The 24,382-nt window shown below is 38.3% G+C and overlaps 2 protein-coding genes across 7 annotated transcripts in view; both read right to left on the bottom strand.

Annotated features, from left to right (window-relative positions):
• Positions 1-821: 821 nt before the first annotated feature.
• On the bottom strand, positions 822-11,136 carry NRAS (NRAS proto-oncogene, GTPase). The gene is made up of 7 exons (XM_047869213.1): positions 10,994-11,136; positions 10,362-10,489; positions 7,995-8,173; positions 5,429-5,588; positions 4,800-4,923; positions 4,420-4,461; positions 822-4,312 (listed from the first exon to the last, which is right to left on the bottom strand). Exons 2-5 carry the CDS (start codon positions 10,470-10,472, stop codon positions 4,804-4,806), a joined length of 570 nt encoding a protein of 189 aa, XP_047725169.1. The 5' UTR covers positions 10,473-10,489; positions 10,994-11,136; the 3' UTR covers positions 822-4,312; positions 4,420-4,461; positions 4,800-4,803.
• A 119-nt stretch (positions 11,137-11,255) lies between these two features.
• CSDE1 (cold shock domain containing E1) overlaps positions 11,256-24,382 on the bottom strand; it is a 39,170-nt gene continuing 26,043 nt past the window's right edge. For all 6 annotated transcript variants that reach the window (XM_047869207.1, XM_047869210.1, XM_047869208.1 and 3 more), the window contains 10 exons: positions 23,301-23,441; positions 23,053-23,217; positions 20,363-20,470; positions 19,596-19,771; positions 18,930-19,042; positions 17,670-17,789; positions 14,929-15,107; positions 14,054-14,217; positions 12,939-13,071; positions 11,256-12,580 (listed from right to left, as the gene is read on the bottom strand). In XM_047869207.1, coding sequence (XP_047725163.1) covers positions 12,533-12,580; positions 12,939-13,071; positions 14,054-14,217; positions 14,929-15,107; positions 17,670-17,789; positions 18,930-19,042; positions 19,596-19,771; positions 20,363-20,470; positions 23,053-23,217; positions 23,301-23,441 — 1,347 coding nt within the window. In that variant the 3' untranslated portion in view covers positions 11,256-12,532. The remainder of the gene's footprint in view (positions 12,581-12,938; positions 13,072-14,053; positions 14,218-14,928; positions 15,108-17,669; positions 17,790-18,929; positions 19,043-19,595; positions 19,772-20,362; positions 20,471-23,052; positions 23,218-23,300; positions 23,442-24,382) is intronic.

Raw genomic sequence — 24,382 nt, 5'->3', positions numbered from 1 at the left:
GTCATTTAAATTTGCTTTTCTCAAGTTTAATTCAGCCAAGTATCAATATCCCTCTTTGCCCCCTTATGAAGAAAAAGTGAAAGTAAAAATGATGTCTTTGGTAGAATAAGCCAAGATCCTCATAATCACAGTATTTCAGTGTTAGGTGAAAAAATCTAGGTGTGAAGTTTTTGTTTGGGTTTTTTTAGAACTGTATCTCCTTAATTAGGGTTGGGAAACCTGAAACATGCTAATTCAACTTTCCTATTTTGCAAATGAACAAACTATGTATGGGCCAGAGTAGCAAAATTATAGTTGGAACCCATGTTCTTTGGCTCCTAGAACTATGTTCTAATGATACCAAGGTTGGTAGATAGACTGTGCAGTAAATGTGAAAACAGGAAAAAATATTTCCAAAGATAGTTTCAAGCACTTTATATTATTATGTTAGAATTTGACATATAGCTATGGATCATGGCTATGAATCACCCCCAAGGTAAGAGTTTAAAAGCAGGCTTTGACATATTTTACACGGAGATAAAATGAGGAACTCAGATCTTCGAACACTGTCCAAATGTCACATCCAAAAATCTAAAATTAGGGGCGCCTGGGTGGCTCAATTAAGCATCTGACTCTCAATTTTGGTTGAGGTCATGATCTCACCAGTTCATGAGTTTGAGCCTTAGGGCTCTGGGAGGACAGGGCAGACTGCTTGGTATTCTGTCTCCCTCTCTCTCTCTCAAAATAAATAAAAATAAAACTTATTTAAAACAAACAAACAAAAAAGCCAAGTCTAAAATTAATATTAACTTTCAAGAAAGGCACTTCAGTAGAAAAAAGAATTATGACTAAGCAAAGAACTTCCAGTTTTTATTTTTTAAACATTTAACAAGAAAAACATTCAACCAAATTTTTAAAAATTAGGATGGATTAATTTACAATAAAATAGTCAACTTAAAATATCAGCCCCTTAATTTAGGGCCAAAGAGGCCAATAGTTCTGTTTAAACAACAGAATTGCACAATTGGTATTTTTACCTATATCTGATGGCACAGAAATATAAAAGTCATACAACTTTCACTGAGATCCTCCCTTCCCTCCAGAGTAGAATTCATCCAGTTGCTTCTTAGGTCAGTACTCAGGCCTTTAAAAATCACCAGTTGTATTCTGAAACATATCTACAACTATTCTGATAATGAGAACACGTTTAAAACAATTCCTAACAGGAAACACCTTAAAAATAATTTTGTGGCACATTACACTGCTTAAAGAAACAGCGAAGATGAAAAATAATGTACAAGAATTATAGTCTCTTGCTTACAGAAACCACCTAAATAAAATATTTTCCCTAATTAATTATCTTTGCTTCTCATAATTTATTAGCAGAGATGAATTACAAGAAGCAGAATGCACCATTTTTTGGTTCTTGGTTGTAGCTGCCAGCTTGAGAGTTCATGACTGTAAATGTAAAAGCAAAATATGACCATGCTCACAAATTCTGGAATGGGAAAAAACGAAAATATCTCTTCAAAGTGTTTCTCCATCCTTGCTTTCAAGTCAGACAAAAAATTCACAGCAGTTTAAGGGATGATGAAAGACTAAACATGGGCCTGCTAACAGACATACTGAGAATAACTTTACCTATTACACTAAAGTGAAAACTGTAAGAAGTATGATATTATATTACCAAGTAACATTCTAGAGTAAGCTGCTGGAGCAAATACAGCACTTAACAGTTTCATTTACAGACTAGGCATGGTGGCCTTTACACAGAACATCTTATTTTCACACTCTTGGGTGTGCAACCCTTAAAACACAAACACACATAAAGTAGTATGTAATTCATGACAGCTGGCCAGGCACTTAACTTGGGGGAAGAGACTTTTCAGATTCTGAGGTAAACTAGAACTTTGCAATTACAAACAAATTCTAAACAACCACACTTTACTTCACACCAACTGAAGTTACTCAGCATTTAACTGTAAGTCTGTCACTCTATCGTGCCAAAATTCACACCTATGTGTAACTTCTTAACAAGCTATTAAAAGAACATTTTCAAGTCTGAATTTTGGCTCCATTTAGATAATTCTGTGCTTAGGACACACTTGAAAAAACTGTAAGGTACATACATATAAGGGCAAAAATGAGTATCTTTTTCCCTAAATTTGATATTACAAAAAGGGTCATACTGTCAGTCACACAGATGAGAAGAGGAGGAAGAGGTGAAGACAATGACAGCTGAGGTGACAAGACTCCATCTAGCCTCAAGAAAGTCACACAGCAATGTTCCAAAAGGAGCAGAAACCCAGCAGCGGGAGTTTCTATTTACAGCTGTTGACAGTATGTGAAAGCTCTCAAAGTTAACACTAAGGAACACAACTCTCTGGGCTTGTTCGCTCTGGGCACAGTGCAGGTTCTTGCCCTCTTCTGAATCCATTTAGAGACAGTGTGGAGTCTCCTTAAATGAAAGCTCATTTGAGAAGATAGAGGACCTCAGTAAGTACACACCAGAAGAGACCAGAACAGGAAGCGGCCATCTGGGAACTAATCTCTCATCAAAAGTTATCCAAGTCTCCTTTTCATTGGAATTACCAGGAAATTATCTGCAAATGCAAACGCCGGACCTCCAAACCCTCATAACTAACAATCAGTTCTACTTCCCACTCCCTTCTCAAACAGCAATTTCTATAGAAAGGCTACTTCTCTTCTGAGCAAACTCCATCAGCTTATTATCTGGTATACACAGATGAATTCATCAACATCTGGTTTTAAACCCTTCAAAGGACATCATGAAGAAAGAAAATTTTGAAAATTTTGATCTGAGGCATCCTCATTCTCAAAATAATGAGAAAAAATATTGGTTTAATTCAGAGTTTCCACATGGCTAAAAATGGTCTACAGATTTTATTTATAAAAATTTCTAAGCTGACCCTCCTCAAGACGGCAGGTTTTTCCAGTCATGGTAAAGGATCTGTGCTAACTGACCTCTTCTTTCCTTGCAGGACTAACAGTGTGCATCTGGCCAAACTACTAGCTGGAGTTTACTGGTGCAATGAGCAAATGTGGAAGAATTTCTCTCTCTGCAATGCTAACTGGCTTGCTCAAGTTTTGAAACTGTGACCCTGGTCTATTAGCACCTTGCTGTACTCAACTGAAATAACCAAGTCGCCATTGCGGTGGGATGAGAAGGGGAATGAGGGCATTTATAATATACATCCTTAAAATATCATAATACGTAGTGAAAATGTGTCCGTTAATACATCTGAGGCTTGAAAATCATTGATCATAGCTATTAAATAAAACTGCATTAAACTTACAATTTCGAACACCTGCAAATGTAAAGCTTTAGGATATGACCTAAATTTAAATATGAATGGAAGTTCATTATCAGTAAGCTAGAAGAAACAAATTGCATATATTTTGTAAGTGGTAACCTACTCCCTGCCCCCCCCACCCCGAAGTAGAGATTAGGTAAAAATTAAGTGAAGTTATTCATAATTGTTTCCAGTTTCATCTTTCTCTTGGAAGAGACCCAAATCAGGTCTTTGGAAATCCAACTTCATACACGTAAGACACGGCATCTGCTATTATGTCGGTATATTTTTCCCTCAAAGGTAGACAGATCATAGACGTATCTCAGACATTCATTTTCATGTATAATGGTTTTTGAGACATCTATTCCACCAAAGTATTATAAAGCAAATCTACAAACCACTTCTAGGAAAAAGGCACTTTGCTGCAAAAGTTAGATTTAATTATGTGGAAGTTGAGAACACTAGGATAGACTCAAAAGTCAGAATTCACTTTTGTATTTATGAATGCAGAGCAGATGCCAGGTATAGAGTATAGCCAATAACATTACAAACAAACCGAATGGTAAACTTAACTATATACTCAGCAAAACAGTAACTTACGACATTTCTCCAAAAACCAACATAGTTCCAAGTTCAACAGTAAAAAGGAAAAAAAAAAAAAAAAGTCACCAGCAGTTGCTACTTTAGAGCTCAAGACATTGTTTCCTACAGAATTTCATGTCTACAGTTTGGTTCTCTGTTTCAGAGCATGAATTACTTTTCAGATGAAAAACCTGGGAGGTTTGTTTATATGTGCTGGGGGAGAACCAAGGTGGAAAAACAGTGGGGAGTAACAAGAGGTTCATTTCTCTGGTCAGACAACCAAGTGAGGAGGTAGTTATTCGAAGAACTTCTCAAACAGAGAATAATGTACTGATCTACGGAGAGTTGGGGAAATAGCAGGCGCTTCTTTGTGAAACTGAAGATAGCAACAGGAACACTTCTCCTCCAGGGAAGTCAGGACCAGGGTGTCAGTGCAGCTAAAATAAAGACAGAATCTGTATAAATGGCACACGGAGATTATGAGAAAAACATGGTTAAGAAATCAACATGAACGATAATACATTCGCTTCCAAGCTTGTCATACCTTGACAGTGGCTCTTTTCTGATGCTAGAACTTTAAAAGTATCTATAAGAAAAGAACACACACCATGTCATTATAATCTAGTTTTGATGTAGTGATTCTTCCAATTCCTAATCAGTGCAAGAATATGGTATGGTAGGCATACATTTCATAATAATGTCTTCTGGTTTCTACTGTTATTGAAAGCGTAATGATGTCTATAAAATACTTAAATGCTTTAAAAGTACTCTCAGAAAGGGTGCCATAAGGAAAATATTTTACAGCTGTGAGCAAGTAGAAACTCTCAAATAGCAACACAGAAAAAATAACAGCAATCTCCTCCAAACTGCCTGATGCTAAATAATAAAATTTATGATTATGATGCCAAGAGACTGCATGCTCACCTTGTTACATCACCACACACGGTAACCCCATACAACCTTGAGTCCCATCATCACTGCTGTTGAGTTTCTTCATTCGGTACTGACGTATTTCTCTTACCAGTGTGTAAAAGGCATCTTCAACACCCTGTAAAAGAGAATGATAAAGACGGCTTAATAGACACGATCCAAGGTATGAACTATCTCATTTGTATTTCTTGGGGACACCAAATTTAGCATTTTTATTGAATTACATCAACAGACTGATATATACAAATGGCAAATTTTGAAAAATTATACTCAAGCACAGGAAAATGGGTAACGTGGGACATAGAGAACGACCAGATCTAAAGATTCCATTCAGGAGAGCAAAATCCCTAAATACTGGCTGGTGTTGATGGTGGAAGGTCTAATGTTTGTAACTAATTTTAATCAAGGGTCTTCATTTTAGTAATATTTGTGCATATTAACGTGAGGCTAAAATGCCACACCAAAATATTAATCGGTTCATTTGGGGTTTAAACAAAGGATTAAAAAAAATAATAAAATACAAAAAATTCCATAACAACAAAGAATGCAGATCATTATCTCTAGTAATCAAATTTTTTCTGCCTTAAATGAATGCTTGCCAGGTGTTCAAAGCTCTGCTGTACCTGTCTGGTCTTGGCTGAGGTTTCAATGAATGGAATCCCATAACTCTTGGCCAGTTCATGGGCTTGTTTTGTGTCGACGGTCCTTGTTGGCAAATCACACTTGTTTCCTACTAGCACCATAGGTACATCATCGGAGTCTTTTACTCGCTTAATCTGTTCCCTAAAAAAAAAAAAAAGGAACATATCATCATTACCTAAGAGTAAGTTTTTAGGAAGAAATGAACAGATGGAAAAAGAATCTAAACAATTTTATCTAGGCCTGTTAGCTTCTAGTATTGATCTAGTATGGAGTTTCACTTTTTCCCCCCCACGGATTATAAAAGACGATGCCTAATGGTCTTTTGGTTTAATTATAAAAAAACATGCACAACAGTGGACTGGTTTAGACTTGATGCAGCAGCCATAAGGCAGCCAAGTACTGGTTCACCTTCTAGTGGAAATGGAAGGCTATTCTACCTTGACGCATACCCCTGTTACGCTCCCTGATTCTCCAAAGAGCTTGGCTCTGGATTTAATTGGCAACCTGAAATCATACTCTAGATTAAGATCTAAAGTATAAAAAGTAAAGCTTATTGCCTCAAAATAACTTTTTGAAGTTTCCTTGAGAGTGACAGTGTTTAATGAAAGACAGTCTATCCACTTCTCTAGATGGGTGATGTCCAAACATTTTCTTCAAACGATACTATCGCTGGAAGTCCGAGATATAAGATAGAAAACACCAGAAGTGCTCTTCTTAAAGGGGGACTAAAGGATCTGGGAACTCCCAACTTACAGCACTCCTTTCAGTGACATGTAAGACACACCACACAGCAGTTTGGAAACTACTGCTCTAGCTTCTCTTGACCAATACTGTCCAACAGAACTTTTCATGATGATGGAAATATTCTCTATCTGTGCTGTCCAACTATATCCACTAGTCATATGTAGCTGTTGAACACTTAAGAAGTCAGTTGTTATGTGGTCAAGGAACTGAGCTTTCAATTATATTTAACTTTAATTGACTGAAATAATCACGTAAGGTTGTAGCTACCATACTGCACAGCACTACTCCAGACTCTACCCTTGGGTACACACACAATCATGCACCTAAAATTCATTACACTGGCTATCTGCAGAACCGACCTTTGGAGTAACGGCAGTAGCCTATTTTAAAGGATGATAGAAGACAAGACAGCCTAAGAGGAAAAATGACTTCTAGAAATTCAACATTAGGTACTTGCCAAGTACTGGACATTTTCTTATGCATTGCTATTATTTCCAGACAGCAAATGGAAAGCAGAGCAGGTTTAAGAAGAAAAAACCCCACCGAAGTCAGTTTTGGACTAGTTTGTTTCTGGGGTGTCTGTGTGGCTCAGTTGGTTAAGTGTCTTGACTCCTGATTTTGCTCAGGTCATGATCTCACGGTTCTGAGACTAAGCCCTGCATTGGGGCTCTGTGCTGGGGGTGGAGCCTGCTTGAGATTCACTTTCTCTCCCTCTGCCCCTCCCCTCCTCCCACTCTCTAGAAAAGAAAGAAAGAAAGAAAGAAAGAAAGAAAGAAAGAGAAAAAGGGAGGGAGGAAGAGAGAAAGAGAGAGAGGGAGAGACAAAAGAAAGAAAAGGAAAGGAGGAAGGAAGGAAGGAAGGAAGGAAGGAAGGAAGAAAGAAAGAAAGAAAGAAAGAAAGAAAGAAAGAAAGAAACCAACGAACCACTCTCCCTACTGAGTGACTTTTCTGGACTAGTTTGTTTCCATGAGCAGACATCTTCAATGGATGGAGTATAATATGCCTGTAGGCTGTAGGAAGGACACTCACATTGACCATGTGCTAGGCACTTTTCTGGGCGATTAACATGTTATATTATCTTGTTTAATTTTCCAAACAACTCTTGGTAGGTACTATTACCTCCATATTATAGATAAGGAAACTGCATCACAGCCATTTCGTAGTTTGCCCCGAAGTCCCATGGCTAATGGATGATGGAGCCAAGTTTCAACCTGTTCTATTACTCTGCTCAAAGAACATGGAGCTAAGAAAAAGGAGCTCTGGGTTTTTGGTCCCGCTCTGCTACTAATAACAACCATGACTCTAAAAACCTAACAAAACACCTTCTGAACTCGATATCTGATTCTGTAAAACAAGAATGTTGTGCCAGAATTTTTTATGGTCTGACTGAGCTTTGAAACTTTATGGTTCTATTGAGAAAGACCACCTTTCATCTCTCTTTACTGCCTGTTCATTTCTTCCTACCATTTTCTATCTTCTGCACATACTGACGACTGCTTCTCAGAGGTGTTTTCATCTCTGAAATTCCTGTGGGATCTCTAACACCACCTGTGGTCCTGAATCATCCCATTAGGAAGCTTCATTTAAGTATTATCACACATTCCAGCCATAATGCGTTATATAAAATATGTCACAATATTAACTTCCAGTTGTAACCCCAGATCCTCAATGTTAAACAACCTAAAACCAACTCTCTTCATAATTAAAGACGCTATCTTTCCTAGTGTGGTATCCTCATCCCCTCACAAAGCTTCAGAACACACTTATCAATCATCCTTTCAGAGTAAATAATGCTCCTAGTACCTGTAAAGGTTAATATCTGCAAATGATTTGCTATTGTTGATGGCAAATACACAGAGGAAGCCTTCGCCTGTCCTCATGTATTGGTCTCTCATGGCACTGTACTCTTCTTGACCAGCTGTATCCAGTATGTCCAACAGACAGGTTTCACCGTCTATAACCACCTGTTTTCGGTAAGAATCCTGGGGTGCGAAGGGTGGGAGACGGCAGGGAGAGAGGAAGATTTCATTTTTATTAGAAACCACAGGGTACGCAATGCTATTGCCAAAGTTAGATAAGCTCCTTCCTAAGTTTATTTCCATCTCTCTGTCCCTCAAACTCCTAATATATAATCACAAACAGAACGTACTTAATGTCACCCTAAGAAAAAAGCCTACAGAAAGGAAAATGTGGTCACTCTGTTCTTGGAAAAGATAAAAAAAGCTTGGTAATTCAAAAGACAGCTATACAGCAGTTAGACTAGAGATTAGCATTCAAGGTGTTATTTTACCAAGGTATAAACTGGAATTTTCTTGTTTATTGTACATTTAAATTCTAAACATACTTCCACCAGTTATACCAGGCCTTGGACACAGTATCATTTGTGTTTATAACTAAACACACAAATACTTTTCATTTCAGACAAAATTATAACACCAAAATATTTTTCTCATCATAGTGGATTTTTACCTTTGGAAAATATTCCGGAATCAAATTCCTAAAGGTTCCAAACAAGGTGCAGTAAAACCCTGGATTGCAAGTAACTTGTTCTGTGAGTGTTCTGCAAGACGAGCAAACATTTATACTAAATTTTAACTTTATTAACTAGCAACGTCTTGCAATATGTGATGCCGAATGTCACACGATCACAACTTGGTTAATGGTTCTTGAAATTCGTTTTGATACACAAGTGCTTTGGATCACAAGCATGTTTCTGGAACGAATTAACCTCGCAAACCAAGGTTTTACTGTATATAGTTATAATTCCTTAGAAAGACAGACATGCATAGAATATATACATGGTTTCAATTTGCCTCTAAGGCAAAAATTTTACTTGTATTTTGATACCTACATTTTGGGAATTCAGTTCAAAGAAAACAACCCATCACACCTGGTAAAGATCTAGCTCCAGAAACAAATGCGAGCTGGTTTCCCAGTTCATTGATCAGTGCCTCTCAACTTCATTGTGGGACTATAATATACTTTCAAATTAACATAGACTTCACATCGCCAAAACTTGCCTGAAGTATGAAATATGGTTAAGTGTATGAGTGTTCGAGGAAATGAGCAAAATTAAAATTATAAGGTAGGTTTGAGTCAAACTAACTTAGGTTAATAGAAGTCAGAGAGAAGTGGTTATTTCCTGGCAGTGTGGGGGTTTACTGACTGGAGAGGGACATGGGAGAACTCTCTGGAGTATTGGAAACGGTCTATATTTCTGAGTGGTGATTATGGAAGTATTTAAAATACAAATTTTAAGTCACTAGGCTGTAGATATACTTGTGAATTTTACTGTATGTATGTTACCGTTCAATAACTAAAACTCAGCAAAATATTAAAAGGTTCTAACTATTAACACTAAAGCTGTTTAGCTTAAATAAAATTTTGCCGAGGACTTACTAATTTTTAATAATGGCTATGTTAGCTTCCATTAAACACTCACCAGCTGGTGGGGGGAGGGTAGGAAGACCAGGATGTGGATTAAAATAAAAAATCTCTAGTCAGACATTTCTAAATTGAATAAAATTACACAACCTTTTTTAAAGGACCTTAGATGCCACTTATTCAAGCCAATCTAGAACGTGGACTCACAAAAAATTTAAACATACTGATTTTTCTCAACATCCCTGTGTGTGATAGGCAGGACATGTTTATAATAATTTAATAGACGAAGAAAATGAGGCTCAGAGAGTTTAAGTGTTTTGTTCAATATAACATAACTAAACTGCCAACAGGGACTGAAAAAAATCTAGGTAGTGACTCAAAATCTCATGTTCTTTCTTACTCCAGCCCAGTCTCAGCTGCTTCAACTTTTAATGAAAATTGCAGACTATCTAGATCTCTGAATCCTTTATCTCCATCCTATTACTCAGTCACTCTTCCCACCGCTGGTTTCTTTTTAATAGAGCTGTCATACAGGAGTTCAACGAGTATGCAACAATTTATTAAACTGCTAAATTGTCAAGTTTTTAGAAAAACTCTAACAGCTAATAAAAATGAACTCTTCTCCACAAACATGGAAAGCTTTACTGTATTGCTGAACGCAGTACCCAAAATAACTTTTACTTCTGTCTCCTGATTATTCCTTTAGCTAAACAGCAAGCTAAAGGATAGGGGTAAGGGTGAGCCAAAAGCCAGAGGTAGGGTCAGCACACTGCCACTGGGCCTCACCTCTATGGTGGGATCATATTCATCTACAAAGTGGTTCTGGATTAGCTGGATTGTCAGTGCGCTTTTCCCAACACCACCTGCTCCAACCACCACCAGTTTGTACTCAGTCATTTCACACCAGCGAGAACCTGTGAGAAAGCAGCAATCAGGGTTAACTGGCGAGTCACATCCACAGTACTTCAAAGCTTTCTATAATCAATAGTAAGTTAAAGCCCGAGTTTGAAATATGTGGGTTCCATACACGTGACCCTCCACTTGGTTCTCAGTGATTTCAGGAGTGCAAAAGCACTGGCAGGTTACTGCGGGCCTCAGAATTCTGGCTAGTCTCCTAGCTACTACCCCCACCCTTCGGTATTTTTCAACAGCCCTTGGGCCCCGCCCTCAGCCTAAGGTAAAGGAAACCCCTCTTCCTACTCCTCCCCCAAGTCTTCTCCGCTCTGGTGGGGCAGCCTCCTGGCCATCCCCTCGTCTTACTACCCCGCCGGTCTTCAAAGATCTCCCCCGGAACGCTCAAAACGAAGGACCCCCGCCCAAGGGCCTTTGTCTCCAGCCTGCAGATTCCGTTCGATTCCTGGCAACAACGAGTTGCCTCTTTGCGCCAAAGACGAACGCTAAACACAACAGGGCCTTACCTCAAACTTCGCTGCCTCCGCTTCCGACTGATTTAGAACAACTGGGAAAAAGGCTGGAGACCCCGGAACCGCCATGAACAGCCCCCACTAGGGAGCGGCACTTCCGGCCCCGCCCGCTACGTAATCAGTCGGCGCCCGGGGCGTCCGAGTCCCCGCCCCAGCCACGTGGGCCCCCGACCCAGGAGTCACGCGGCGGGCCGCACCCAGACCCGCCCCTCCCACACAGGACGTTTCAAAAATGAAAGCGCTAGGTGCTAGAGTCTCAAAAATCAGTAAAACTTTATTCGCTTCCATTCTTTCGCCATTAACAGAAAACTGGAGAAAGCAAAAATGTTTTGTGTTTACAAAGATAAACGGCCTCTTTACCCAGAGAAGATCAAAACCTCAAACGACAACGGGGAAGATAAAAGCGCCCTCCCCCACATCCCCTGAGCTGCCCTTGTCCTCTTAGACAAAGCCTTCAGTCCACTGGCCAGGGACCCTGGATGTGGCCAATTCAAGATGAGGGCCAAGAAATCAGACCAATCCATTCCCGTGATATAAAGTCGAACAGAAGCTACACCAAGGGTCAAGTGCCTGTATTTCACAGGACACAAGAACCAGGCGGCTACTTATAAAAAAAACAAGATTCATTTCAGGCACAACTTTTTTTATTTTTTTGTTTTGTTTTGTTTTTAAATCAGTAAAAGAAACTGGGTCCTAGAAGCTGCAGTGATCTAAGCAGCAGCAAGTTTGTGCATTCGTTTTTTTTTTTGTTTTTGTTTAAATACGATTAAATTACCACACTGCTGGCACACCTCATTTGCATGAAATTCTGCACCATACATACTAATTGCAGTAAAGTTACCCCCCTCCCTAATCCCAGGAGAAAAAAAAAAACAAAAAAAAACTACTCTGGAAGATAATTTTCACTGAAATCTAACCAAACTTCGTTAAGTGGACTGTGACAAGATTATAAATGATATGAAAAATAACATTTTAACATTTGGCCATCAACTTAAGGAAATGGTTTGCCTATACAAATTTTTATAATTTTTGTAATTTTTAATATATTCTACCCTCATATGGTCCTCAGAATTAAAGCATAATGAACAGGAAAGAAAAGGAAAAGAATGCAACTGAGTGCTAAGGCAGAACATCTTGCCAGATAGTAATGAAGGTAGAGTATATGCTAAATACCAAGTGCAGAATTTCATAGGGCCAACGAGATAACAGTCTATATTTTTCACTTACACAGGCGAAGTGGATTTTGCAATTACCAGTTGCGTTAAATGCACCAAATAAAGCTCCTAAGATTGATACTATAAGGCGCCACCTTAAGTTTTCCAGGCTGCAACTGTGCATAATTTTAAAATGGTTTCTTAAATTTATTTATTTTTTTTAAACATAACACGAGGAAGGTGTTAAAACTGGTGTAATAGCTCAATAGAATAAGTATTCCAGATTTTGGGAGGGATGAAGAGGAGGATATTCAGAACCCTTCACCAGAATCCCCCCAACTTGATCATAGTGGATTAATGATGTGCTTTGTGGATGTGGTTAGTCAATGACACCAGCTTGACGAATCTTTCTTTCTGCACCAAATCCCTGTGAAGAAGTAAAATTACAGTTAATCACTACAAAAGCAGTACTTTTTTTTAATCATCGTAACCACCACCACTTCTTTCCCAGAGGAGGACATCCCTAATAAGCCCTCCTGATCTATTATGTTCAAAGGATCAGGAAGACCAGAAAATGTGCTGCTTACTGTGAGGAATCATTGTTAGGGGCTGAACCAATGTATATGGAGTTTTAACTAGTTATAAGCATATTGAAACACTGAAAAAGAAAACTGAAGTTCCCTGTGCCATTAAGCTCCGAGCTATGCTGAAATAGGAACTTGATAGGCATATTGTTTGTCAGCTGCCCCTACCCCCACCTCCCAAACCTTGTAATGCCCTCATACCATTGAGTTATCTGGTCCCCTTGGCTGACGAAGAACCATTAGGCGAGGAGCACTGGCATCATCCAGGGTGATGTTCTTCAAGCGATTGACCAACCTATCAGGTCGTGGAGCTGCAACAGCCTTGGGGCCCTCACTGTAATGAAGTTAAGAGGTGAGAAGCAGCAACTCTTGGTGGGAAGAAAGCAAGTACTTGCAGAGGAGTATGTTTTCTATCTAACTACCCAAATGACTCAGTTTTAATGAGGAGACTCTTGCCTCATCTAGCCACCTAGCTATAGCTAGCAAGACAGGACAGACAAGTTTGTTTGTTTTTATTCCTAACTCAAGGTTTATCACTGTGGAGGAACAGAAGAATCATTTGGGTGAGGGTCATCCCTGGACTGGTCTGCACCTAGAAAAACCTGGTCCACAGACACACAAAACGAGGTAATAAGATGTGAAAAACCTTAGACAAGTTAAATATGAAGTATTTCAAGAGACTCCCAGCTCCTCTCATGATAATATTACAGATTAAAAAAAAAATTTTAAAGCACAGAGAAAGCACTGCTAAACTATAAAATTAGAATTTTAAGTAGCATATAAATAACTTAATGGAAGAAAAAGTTAAGCAGAATCCTTGAAGAATAAGGACTACATAATCTTATTATAAGTTCTATTACATAGAATGTACCCAATTAATGTTTCATTAGGCCAGATTTGTAAGACTAAAATTTAGAAAATGAAGGCCAGAGGTAAAAAAGACACAGTAGGGGTGTCTCGGTTAAGTGTCCGACTTCAGGTCAGGTCATGATCTCACGGTTGGAGTTCGAGTTGTGTATCAGGCTCTCTGCTGTCAGTGCATAGAGATCCTCAATCTCCCTCTATGCCCCTCCCCCACTTGTACTCTTTCAAAAAAAAAAAAAATCAAACATATTAAAAAAAAAAACAAAAAACCACACACACACACACACACACACACACACACACACACACACAGAGGAAAGATCAAGAAATAGCAAGAAAGTAGCAGGATAAAAAGAGGAGCGATGAAAAGTGAAGAAGTGTGATTAAACCAGAGTTTATGAAAATTTAAAGGCAGTCCAGGGAATTTACCAATCCAACAACAACAAACTCACCAGACTCGCCAAACATTACAAGCACTGCACTTGCCAGTGCGCTGATTAAGAATCACTGAGAATTCCACCTCATCTCCAGCCTGTAGCTCAATGCCATCTTGAACTTCTTTCACATGGAAGAAGAGCTTCTTGCTATCTCCTACTTCATAGTTAATGAAGCCAAACTGAGGGGGGGTGGGGAGAGGGAAAAATAAAAAAAGACAGTAACTAAAAACAGGACATACTACAGAGGGGAAAAGTACCTCACTGTGAATGAAGCACAATACCTAACTAGAAGGCGATTTATTAAACATGGTATTAATGCTGATACTCCAGTTTAATTGCTCATGTTATAATGTAACAGCATATGGGTCTGAAAAACTTGTCAAGAAATGTTATCTTTGAAATCACTGCCATTCAATCTATCATAGCCTGTCTGAAACAAAGGTTGCCTGTGTCTTCATATAGTATATGAAGTTTTTGAATTAAGCAAAATCACACTGAGATCTCAATATGAGGAATAGTTTTGTTTGCCCTAAACTTATCTTATGAACACCTTTACATATGCTTTTGTTGTGTGGTCTGCAAAAGAAGTCCCGAGCTCAAGCATACAAAATCCTAGTCTTTCTATTCTGAAAAATCTCATTCCGAACTTATTTCCCCTGTCATGTAATGTTATCAATAGCACTCTTAACTTTCTTTTTGCTCATATCACCAGTTTTTTCCTTTTCATGTCATTTTCTTCATATTTTTACAAGCTACCTCAAATCAATGAAAAAAGTAGAAATGAGTACTGATGGTTCTCCCTTGGCTGAAAAAATTTCAAGGTTTTGGTTACCACTTGTGTACCAACTCATAAAAGGATCAAATTCAGATCCAGAGATACTACCACTTACCTGATCTTTCACACACTCCACTGTGGCCCTACGCAGGGGTGTGATGTTATAGGCCATAGTCTGTGCATTTTGGCCCAGAACACACAACTGGAACTTGACACTTTCCCCTTTCTGCAGGCAATCTCCTTTGTTGGCCATCCCAACTATGCCAAATGGATAGACTTCACCTTTCATATCCCCTGTAATGAGAGACAGGTATAAAGTCTGAAAACTAATAGTTCAGAATGATCCTATGCTGATGGTCATAAGTTTATAGATAAGTTGCTAAGAATGTATTCTTACCTAAGAAAAATGTTTTAATACCTGAGAACTCCTACCTTAAAGCTTCAATGAAATATTACCAAGAAAACAAATGAGAACTTGTAGTAGTACTTTACTAGCTAATGAACAGTTTTAAACCATCCTTACGAAATTAAAAGGAACATTGGCACTCAACCTCATTACCTAAATATGTGGGCATTTTAAGCAGAATGGGTTGCTAGCATGATCTTCTGAATTATCTTCTTCCCCATTCATAGTATGAGCCAACCAGTCAAAAATATTTCTGACCCATACTCAACTGGGCATTAAACAAGCCAGGCACAGGCAAAAACAATGTGGATAAATTTCCTTGAAATTCTAATCTCTTTTCTTTGTTCTGATTATGGCTCCCTCACACCAACAGGCACTTTCTCCTAGTTCAGAGCTCAGCATACTTTCTGAAAAGACAGTAAATATTTTAGACTTATAAATCATCCTATTTCTGTCACATCTACCCAACTTTGCTGTTGTAGTGGGAAAGCAACCAAACACAAGATGTAAACTACGGCCATAGCTGTTTTAAGAAAACTTTACTTACAGAAACAAACCACCCTATTTGCTGAGCTCTGCCCTAGACTAAAATATTGGCTGGAGAGGAGTGCAGGCTAGGAATAAGAACTGTGCCAAAGGTTCAGTTGCTTATCATATCAGTTCATCTGAACGGGAAGCCACTGAATCAACAAAGGTGAAGAGGAGAAAAAAACATCAGGTGGAAGTGGAAGCTTTAGAACTGGAAATGCTTTTAACAATTCTTTTAATGATTATAAGGTGTAAGGGAAGGTTTTCCTTTCAAACATACAGGAACCACAAACTTTTGAGGATACACTTCCAACAAAGTCATTCACAAGCATTCTCTAGAGACAGCTGGTCTGATTCAGTTTTATTAAAGCAGTCATTTATTAAACATTTACAGATTCATATTTAATCATTCTAGAATCTTCTCAAAGAAATTACCCTCATTTTAAAGATGAAGAAACTAAGCTAGGAGAGATTTAAGTAATTTGTCCAAAGTTATACAAGTAGAAGTGGAAGAAGTGGTGTTCAGATCTAGGCCTTGCCCTACTTCAAAGTGTTCCTGAATGAAAGAGCTGTTCTCACTATCAAGTGGGAAAATGTAACCTGTCTAGTCTCAAAACCCTCTAAGGTCTATTAGAGTTCAGAAAAGTTTCCTTTCCCACAAAATCACTGCTTGACTATATCCTAGAGCCAGAGTTGAAGAGTAAGTGTATTGGGGGTTGGGAACACAAAAAGAAGTCAAAGTGAAATGTTACAGAGGAAGTACTGCAAAGGTGAGTAAGTTGCCCAGTCCCCACGGCCCTTTTAGGAGTATGGTGTAATCATGTCATTCATTTAAAATACTGATTTGCAAAAGACCAGATTTGTACTGAATGATTTTTTAAAAATAGTGTGTTTAACCATCAGGGTCAGTTATAAAATGAGAAAGCAGACAAAGGAAGTTTATTTTAAAATTAATTTGAATTAGATCTGAATCAATTAAAGCAGTGATTTATTGAAATAAAAGACTGATTTGCTATAAAATCTATTCCTATCTGGAGGTGTGTGTGTTGGGGAGAACTGGATGTACTCCGATTCTATGTAAAGCGGAAACTCCTAAGGGCCTCATACAAGGAGCATGTATGTTATCAAGGTTCATTTCTTTCTCTCAAATGACCTGTTCTTCCCCACTTTATGCCCTCTGACTCCTAGATAACACAAGACTTATTCTCTTAAGTCAAGCTATCATCTTTGGTTGGAAATTCAAACCCTATTCTCATCAACCCCATCATTATGGTAATTTAGCTCTACTAATCATCAGTGGTCCTTACGATCCTTCCTATTGCAAACTTATTTTATGAACAAAGTTGTCTTTTGGTACTAATTGTTGGGATGACACCAGAAATCAGGGAGTTTACTGAAGATGGGGAGAAAAAAGCAGTAAATGAAAAATATAGAGAGCCATGGCCCAGAAACAAGTAGTAGGATGGACATGGAACCCTAGCTATTAAGAAATAAATATAGGACATTTACAGAAAGCAAAATATTTATAGAAGTGAATTGGCTACTAGGAAAATTTGTTAATATTGATGTAAATAATTACAGAATAATACAAGAAAACTGTAAAGTTGTACTAAATGCAGCCAACTGTAAATATCTGATTATCCAACATTAGATGAGTACTTTTAGTGTGAGATTTTGTTCTCAGTCTATTTCAGTATAACTCAGTTGCTCACATAACAGTCATTTGTTCACAACATAAACCCAGGATGATGATCATAAAAACCAAGGGTTGGGGGGGAGGATAGGAAGAGGCACTTTTCCTTAATTTCAGTTTCTAAGGAGTCTGAAAGCGACTGCGACCAACACCACCACATTTTAAAATGTTCCAAGTGCTCATGTAAAGGTAAAACAAATTTTAAACAATCTGATAGGGCTGCTCTTACCTTCCTCCACAATCTCAATCATTCCTTGGTACTCAGTCTGTGTTGGATCAACACTCCTCAAGGGGCGAATGACTTTACCAGAGTAGATGGTGGGATCAGCTTCCTCAGTAATGCCATTCACTACAAAGCAAAAGCATGTATACTTCTTATTCAACAATTTTAACTCCATTCCACAGGAAAAAAGCAAAAATCATCAGAACAAATGTTAACAGAGGGTTGCTGGCTGGTCTGCTACTCATGAACTATTGCTAAATTATCATGAAAATAATGTTAATTTGGGGGTGCCAGGGTGGCTCAGAAGGTTCAGCATTGGGCTTCAGCTCAGGTCATGAGCTCATCAAGGTTCATGGGACCGAGCCCTACATCGGGCTCTGTGCTGACAGCTCAGAGCCTGGAGCCTGCTTCAGATTCTTTGTCTCCCTGTCTCTCTCTGGCCTTCTCCTGCTCGCACTCTCTCTCTCTCTCTCTCTCTCTCTCTCTCTCTCTAATCTCTAATCTCTAAATCTCTAAAATGCAACCCCAACACTTATACACTTCCCTTTATTTTAAGCTCAATATGTTAGTAATATATATTACTATCTTTCTAAGCACAAAATTTTACTCATCTTGCTTGCCTATAAATACAAACTAAAAAATAAATTCAACAAAGGCAGGTTTCTTGCCTTTGATTTCTTCACTGCTGTATCCCCAGTACTTAAAACACAGCATGTGCTTAGATATTTATTGAAATGAAATGAACGTTCTTGGCTGTCATTTCTCTAGGTCTCACCATGAGAAAGTATTATTTGAGGAGTTGAGATCAAAATCAAAAGTTGCGGGTTTTTTTTTTTAAGTTAGAGATCCTAAACAGCAACCATTTTAAGTTCCCATTATTTTTCTCATTCTTCTCCAAAACAGCGTCCTCGAAGAATGCCTCTTTCCCTATTCCCATGGATATTTACATCTTAGGATTATTTTTTAAGAGGTACTGAATTGAAAATCAAGTGAATGATCTAAACTATCTATCTAGTGGTTCTCAAACTTTAGCGTACGTCAGAATCACCTAAAGGATTTGTTAAAACAGAATGCCCATCCTAAGTTTAGTAGCTCTGGGGTGGGGTCAAAGAACTTCTATTTCTTCTAAGTGGCCAGGTGATGCTACTGTATCTGGGTATCACACCTGGGGGACCACTAATTTTGGGTTTTTGCTTCATCTCCCATGCTGTCTCTCATCTCCCACCAAAAGCCTAGACTAAATAAGTAGAAATCACAATTCATTACCTGAGTGTGTTTTGTTCACTTTTTCTGCACTGACTTTGTTGCCTTTGCCTTTGGACAAGCTATACTCGACCATGTCCCCCAGTTCCAAGCTATCGACATCACCAGAGAACTCACTGGGAAGAAAGGAAACATTTGAATAAGCAATCACCACAAACATCAACTGTAGCAAATAAATTTACTTCTTCTATAACAACATTCATGGTGTGCTTATGCTGGATACTGTCTGAAGCACATTATAGGCAGTGACTCATTTAATCCTCAGAAACACCCAATGAAAAGGCACCATTATCTCCAGCTTCAAGACAATGAAACTAAAATACTAGGAGGTTAATTAGGTGGCAGAGCCAGGATTCAAACCTGAACCATCTAAGAGCCTATGCCCTTAACTGACACATATTAAATGTACAATTCTCTGGTAGCAACATAGAAGACAGTATTCTTTTACTGAAGCAGAAAGTTCTTGCCCAATGTTCAAAGCAGGTACAGGCCTTTATCTTCCGGCCACATGTTCCCTATACACATGATTAACTTTTGTTTATATAGTGCCATAATTTTACCAATATGAAATTTGGAATTACAAAATATATAACCACCCGATACTAAACGTTTTCGAACAAAACCAAACAATGGATAGTAAGCTCTAAGTTCCTAAAAGGTATTCCTCACCTGTAATGGAAAAAGATTTCCTTATCATGATTAGCTGTTTCAATAAATCCAAAATTATCCTTCAGAGTTGCCACATAACCCAAGAGCCTCTTGGAGTTGGAATTACGACCTAAAAGTCGAACACAAGTTGCAATCTGCTGTCCAGGCCTCTGTTTGTCACTAATACTAAATTCAACCTGTGAAAAATAAGGACACTCATATTTAATATCATGTCTTTCCCACACCAAGCTCCTTACCTTAGGACCTACAACTTCCCACTCCAAATATCCTTTGTGTTAAATACTCTGATGAAAGAGATTTTCACCAAAACTAACACTTTTAGGCCTCATTCACACTTTTCATAGGGGGATCAAGTTTTGTTCTCCAGTGTGTATTCCTTATAGATTCTCAATTTCTCTAAAGCAGGGCTATCAGAAAACCAGACATAGTGAGGAGAAAAATGCACAGCAATATAAAATCTTGGGTATGATTTTACTTTGATAATGTTTCAGCAACTGGTTTAGCTTATAATAAGTTAATTGACTTAGGCAGATCTTCTCTAGTGCTTACTGACTCCTCAGAAAGCTTTTAACAAAGGGCGTCTTAGACCCTATTCTGAATAAGCTGCTTGTAAATGGGAAGACGTTCTTATATTAAACTTGTAAACACACAATTTTTTTTTAGCAAAACTTGGTAAGATTAAAAAAAAATCCCAAAGACATTTTGCAGGACTTATGATGAAGATGACAACCTTTAACTCTCCTCTCAAATAAGCAGAATTATCTTGCCTTATCTCCTATTTGAGGAGAAGTAGATCCTTCCACATCCTTGGCTTGAAAAGCAATAGTCAATTTCACCCCACAATCATCATAGGCAATAACACCATCCTCAGCCTCCTACAAAACAGGATACAATGAAAAGAATCAAGAACAAAAAGGCAATAAGCAGTTACAGTTTTTAGACCCTGGAGCTAAAGAATTGGCACAGCTGTACAAATGTCCTATTCTGGGGTTCCCTAACAGTAACCAATTTTTCATATGAATAAAAGATAGTCTTACCTTAAACCCAGGACTGATTCAACATACTATAATTGGGTCTTTTAGTTCCGAGAATCTAATTTTTATTATTGAGGAGGGAAAGCTTACTGAAAATTTATAACACACCCATTCTATACTTCTCATAGCCAGCCAAAAATTAAACTGAGCATGTATTTTTAAAATTTTTTTTAAGTTTATTTATTTTTTTTTAAAATTTTTTTTTTTTTTTTCAACGTTTATTTATTTTTGGGACAGAGAGAGACAGAGCATGAACGGGCGAGGGGCAGAGAGAGAGGGAGACAGAATCGGAAACAGGCTCCAGGCTCTGAGCCATCAGCCCAGAGCCCGACGCGGGGCTCGAACTCACAGACCGCGAGATCGTGACCTGGCTGAAGTCAGACGCTTAACCGACTGCGCCACCCAGGCGCCCCAAAGTTTATTTATTTTTGACAGAGACACAGTGCGAGCATGAACTGGGGAGGGGGAGAGAGAGAGAGGGAGACACAGAATCCGAAGCAGGCTCCAGGCTCCAAGCTGTCAGCACAGAGCCTGACGCGCAGCTCAAACTCACAAACCGTGCGATCATGACCTGGGCTGAAGTCAGACGCTTAACCGACTGAGCCACCCAGAAGACCCAAGCATGTATTTTTAATAAACAGAAATTCTATAGGGCAAGAAGCTTTTTGTATCACCTATTTTGAATCTCCCATAGTACCTTACAGTGTTTTGTATGAGAGTGTATTTACCAATGCACGAAAATTTAATTTGGTAGAGGATCTAGCACAGTTCAGAGCATTTGATATTCAACGCTTCCAGAATTTAAGACATTGTTGATTACCAGAAAGATTCACTCGTCAAAAGTCTAAGAAATTTCTGGTATGCCATACAGAATCATACTGTAAATGACACTGTTCAACTACCTCAGAAATTACACCACTTTTACGATTTCAACTATACAAAACCAATTAATTTCTAGTCTTCTACCATTCATATTCCTTACTGTAATACACTGTTATAAATAAGCGTGATGACAGAAGGACTTACTAGGGTCCAGTGTTGATCTAAGAAGAACAGAACAATAAAAGGGCAGGAAAAGTCTCATTCAAAGGTTGTCTTGATCAACTCAGTTTTGTCAAAGCCATTTGGGAAGCAGGGCATTCTAAGAGCTTTTTAAAAACCATTAAAAACAAGCCCCACTGATTTTCTTTTATTTTTATTATTGTTAAATGCAGCATTTGTGAAATTCCTACTATGGGCCTGGCCTTGTGAGGCCTTTTTCACCATAACAGGAGACTATGATTTTTCCAGTTTAAAAACTAAAGCTCAGAAGTGATTTCCTAAGCTACAAAATAAATAGTAAGCAAGATGTTGTTCCAGTTCTCTCAGGATCCTAAGTAGCCATTTTAAAAATTACATTACCTTCCAATATCTCCCACACGTACCTGCTGCTCTTGTCTAGATCCATGATATCTGCTCCCAGTTCAAGGTCTACCTAAACTCATTTTGTATCAGGCCTCTTCATCTTTTGTCTTTCTCCACCCCCATCTAGGGTTCATACTATGCCATTTCTTCCTGAAGTGCGTATCTGATGTCACTTTCCACAAATCTTCTCTGAGTACAGAACAAAGTCTAAATTCGCTAGAGTAGCAATTGAACCTTCTCCATCTAGCTGTATCCTGATTTTTCATCTTATTTCCCCTATTCTACCCACCAAAGAAAAACCCTATCTTCCTGTTTAACTATTCAGTGCTTTCTAAAGAAATCCTGAATTTTTCTCATTTGTACCTCTATTCTGTGAGGAATGTTCTTTCTTCATGTATACCCACCTATTAAGTGTCAGTGCCTTAGTGATACCATCCCAGATCCTGCCACATTAGAATTTATTTTCACCACAGTGCTCTCACTGATCTTTTATGGCAATATTTTATATTTTGTATGAATTACCTGCTTCTATACAACCCTCAATTTATTATTTACTTGAGAGCAAAAGCCATGTTAGACATCATTCTATCTCTATTCTGTGGACTATTCAAAATGGAGTTCAAATGTGTAAATGGAGTCCACACAAATTTGGAAGTTTTAAACTGCTTGGGAAGATCAGTACTATCATTTTAGATGAGCAGTTCTCATTGGGGATTAGGGGATGTCTTGCAGGATATGGCAACAGTTTTGGCTGTCACACAGAGGGAGAAGAGAGATACTGATCTCCAGTGGGTAAAGGTCAGGGATGCTGCTTAACATCCCACAATCCATAGAACAGCCCCCCCACCCCCCAAGTCATAATGTGGAGATTAAAAACCTTCTTTTAGATCAGTTCACTGTTAATGTTACAGAGAATTCCAAAAGAGACAATACTTCATTCCATTACTGTGTGGACAGTGGTTTCCTTGAAAGAGAGGAATAAAGAGCTACACAAATCATTTTGATCATGTAAAACTTACCTTTTCTTTGCCTTTATTTGGGCTAGTGGTTTTAGGATTAGAGAAAGTGGCTTCTTTTTCTACAGTGCCCAGAAAACGATGATCTGAATGGGAATGGAACGAAACCGTGCCCTTGGGAAGCTTTTTAATCCTAATAGCGTGATTTCTTTGGGCAGAGAGCATATCCTACAAATGATAAACAAAAGTAACTTTAAACTGAAAAAGGAAGCATCAAGAAACCATCCCATTCTTTCTCAAAAAGTACTCACAGGAACCACAGTAAACTCTACTTCATCCGCAATATGGAGCTGATTCCCATCCAGAATTTCACTGAAGTGGAAGAACATACGAGCGTCACGATCCACACACTTGATGAAACCAAATCCATCTCTCATGGCAGCAATTACACCCTGAAATCCAGATAATATTTTCACTGGCTGCGAAGCTTGCCAAGAAAACAATACTCAATTTTGGAAGCATCAAGTTAAACTCATTAGGAATTCTCTGAATTAATGACTCAAAATCTGTACCCACTTTTTAATTTTTCTATTTAAATACAAACTCATCGCTTTCAGTAAATTAACTTCTAAGCCACTGTCTGAGATGCTACCCCCCCGGTCAGCATGCATAGAAAAAACTATCACATTTGAGTGTTAACACGTGCACACAATATACTCCTTTTCATTCTCAAATTTGTGAACTTGGTATTATTACCCTGTATTGCAAGATGAGGAAATCGAGGCTGAAGTTAAGCAGTTTGTTCAAAGCACACAGCTAATAAGTGGTAGAAAACAAAGATTCTAAATCTATGGATCCTAAGGCCCAAGCTTTATGACAACATCTAGAAATTTTAAAAATCTACACAAATACTTCAAATACTTCTATAGTCAACTAAAGGGAACTTTTTTTTTTAGTCTCAATCTCAAAAATTTTTATGTGAGTTTAGGTGCAGGAAAGGCTTAAGATTAAGGTCTGAAGAATAAACAAAATATACGAAATCCTTTCCTCATTTTTCCCCCTTACTAAATTATCAGCTTTGTAAGGGCAATTACATCCAGAGTTAGCTGGCACATGGCAGGTACTCAGAAGTTTACGGAAACAATTATTATCAACCTACCAATGACTTACATGTTGCATATTTATTTGTATTATTACTGACGACTATTCTATAACCAGTTTTGAATATAGCATAAATAATATCCTGACATTTAATCTTTGGCTAAATCTTGATGGCAGCCAAGCTACTCGACAATGTAGTCTATACTGTCAAGCAAAATAGACCCTACCTGAGAAGCTTTTTGTTTAAAACACACACACACACACACACACACACACACACACACACACACAC

This window comes from Prionailurus viverrinus, chromosome C1 (genome assembly GCF_022837055.1).
Source record: "Prionailurus viverrinus isolate Anna chromosome C1, UM_Priviv_1.0, whole genome shotgun sequence".
NCBI classification, from domain to species: Eukaryota; Metazoa; Chordata; class Mammalia; order Carnivora; family Felidae; genus Prionailurus; species Prionailurus viverrinus.
This window is presented reverse-complemented; position numbering and strand designations above follow the sequence as displayed.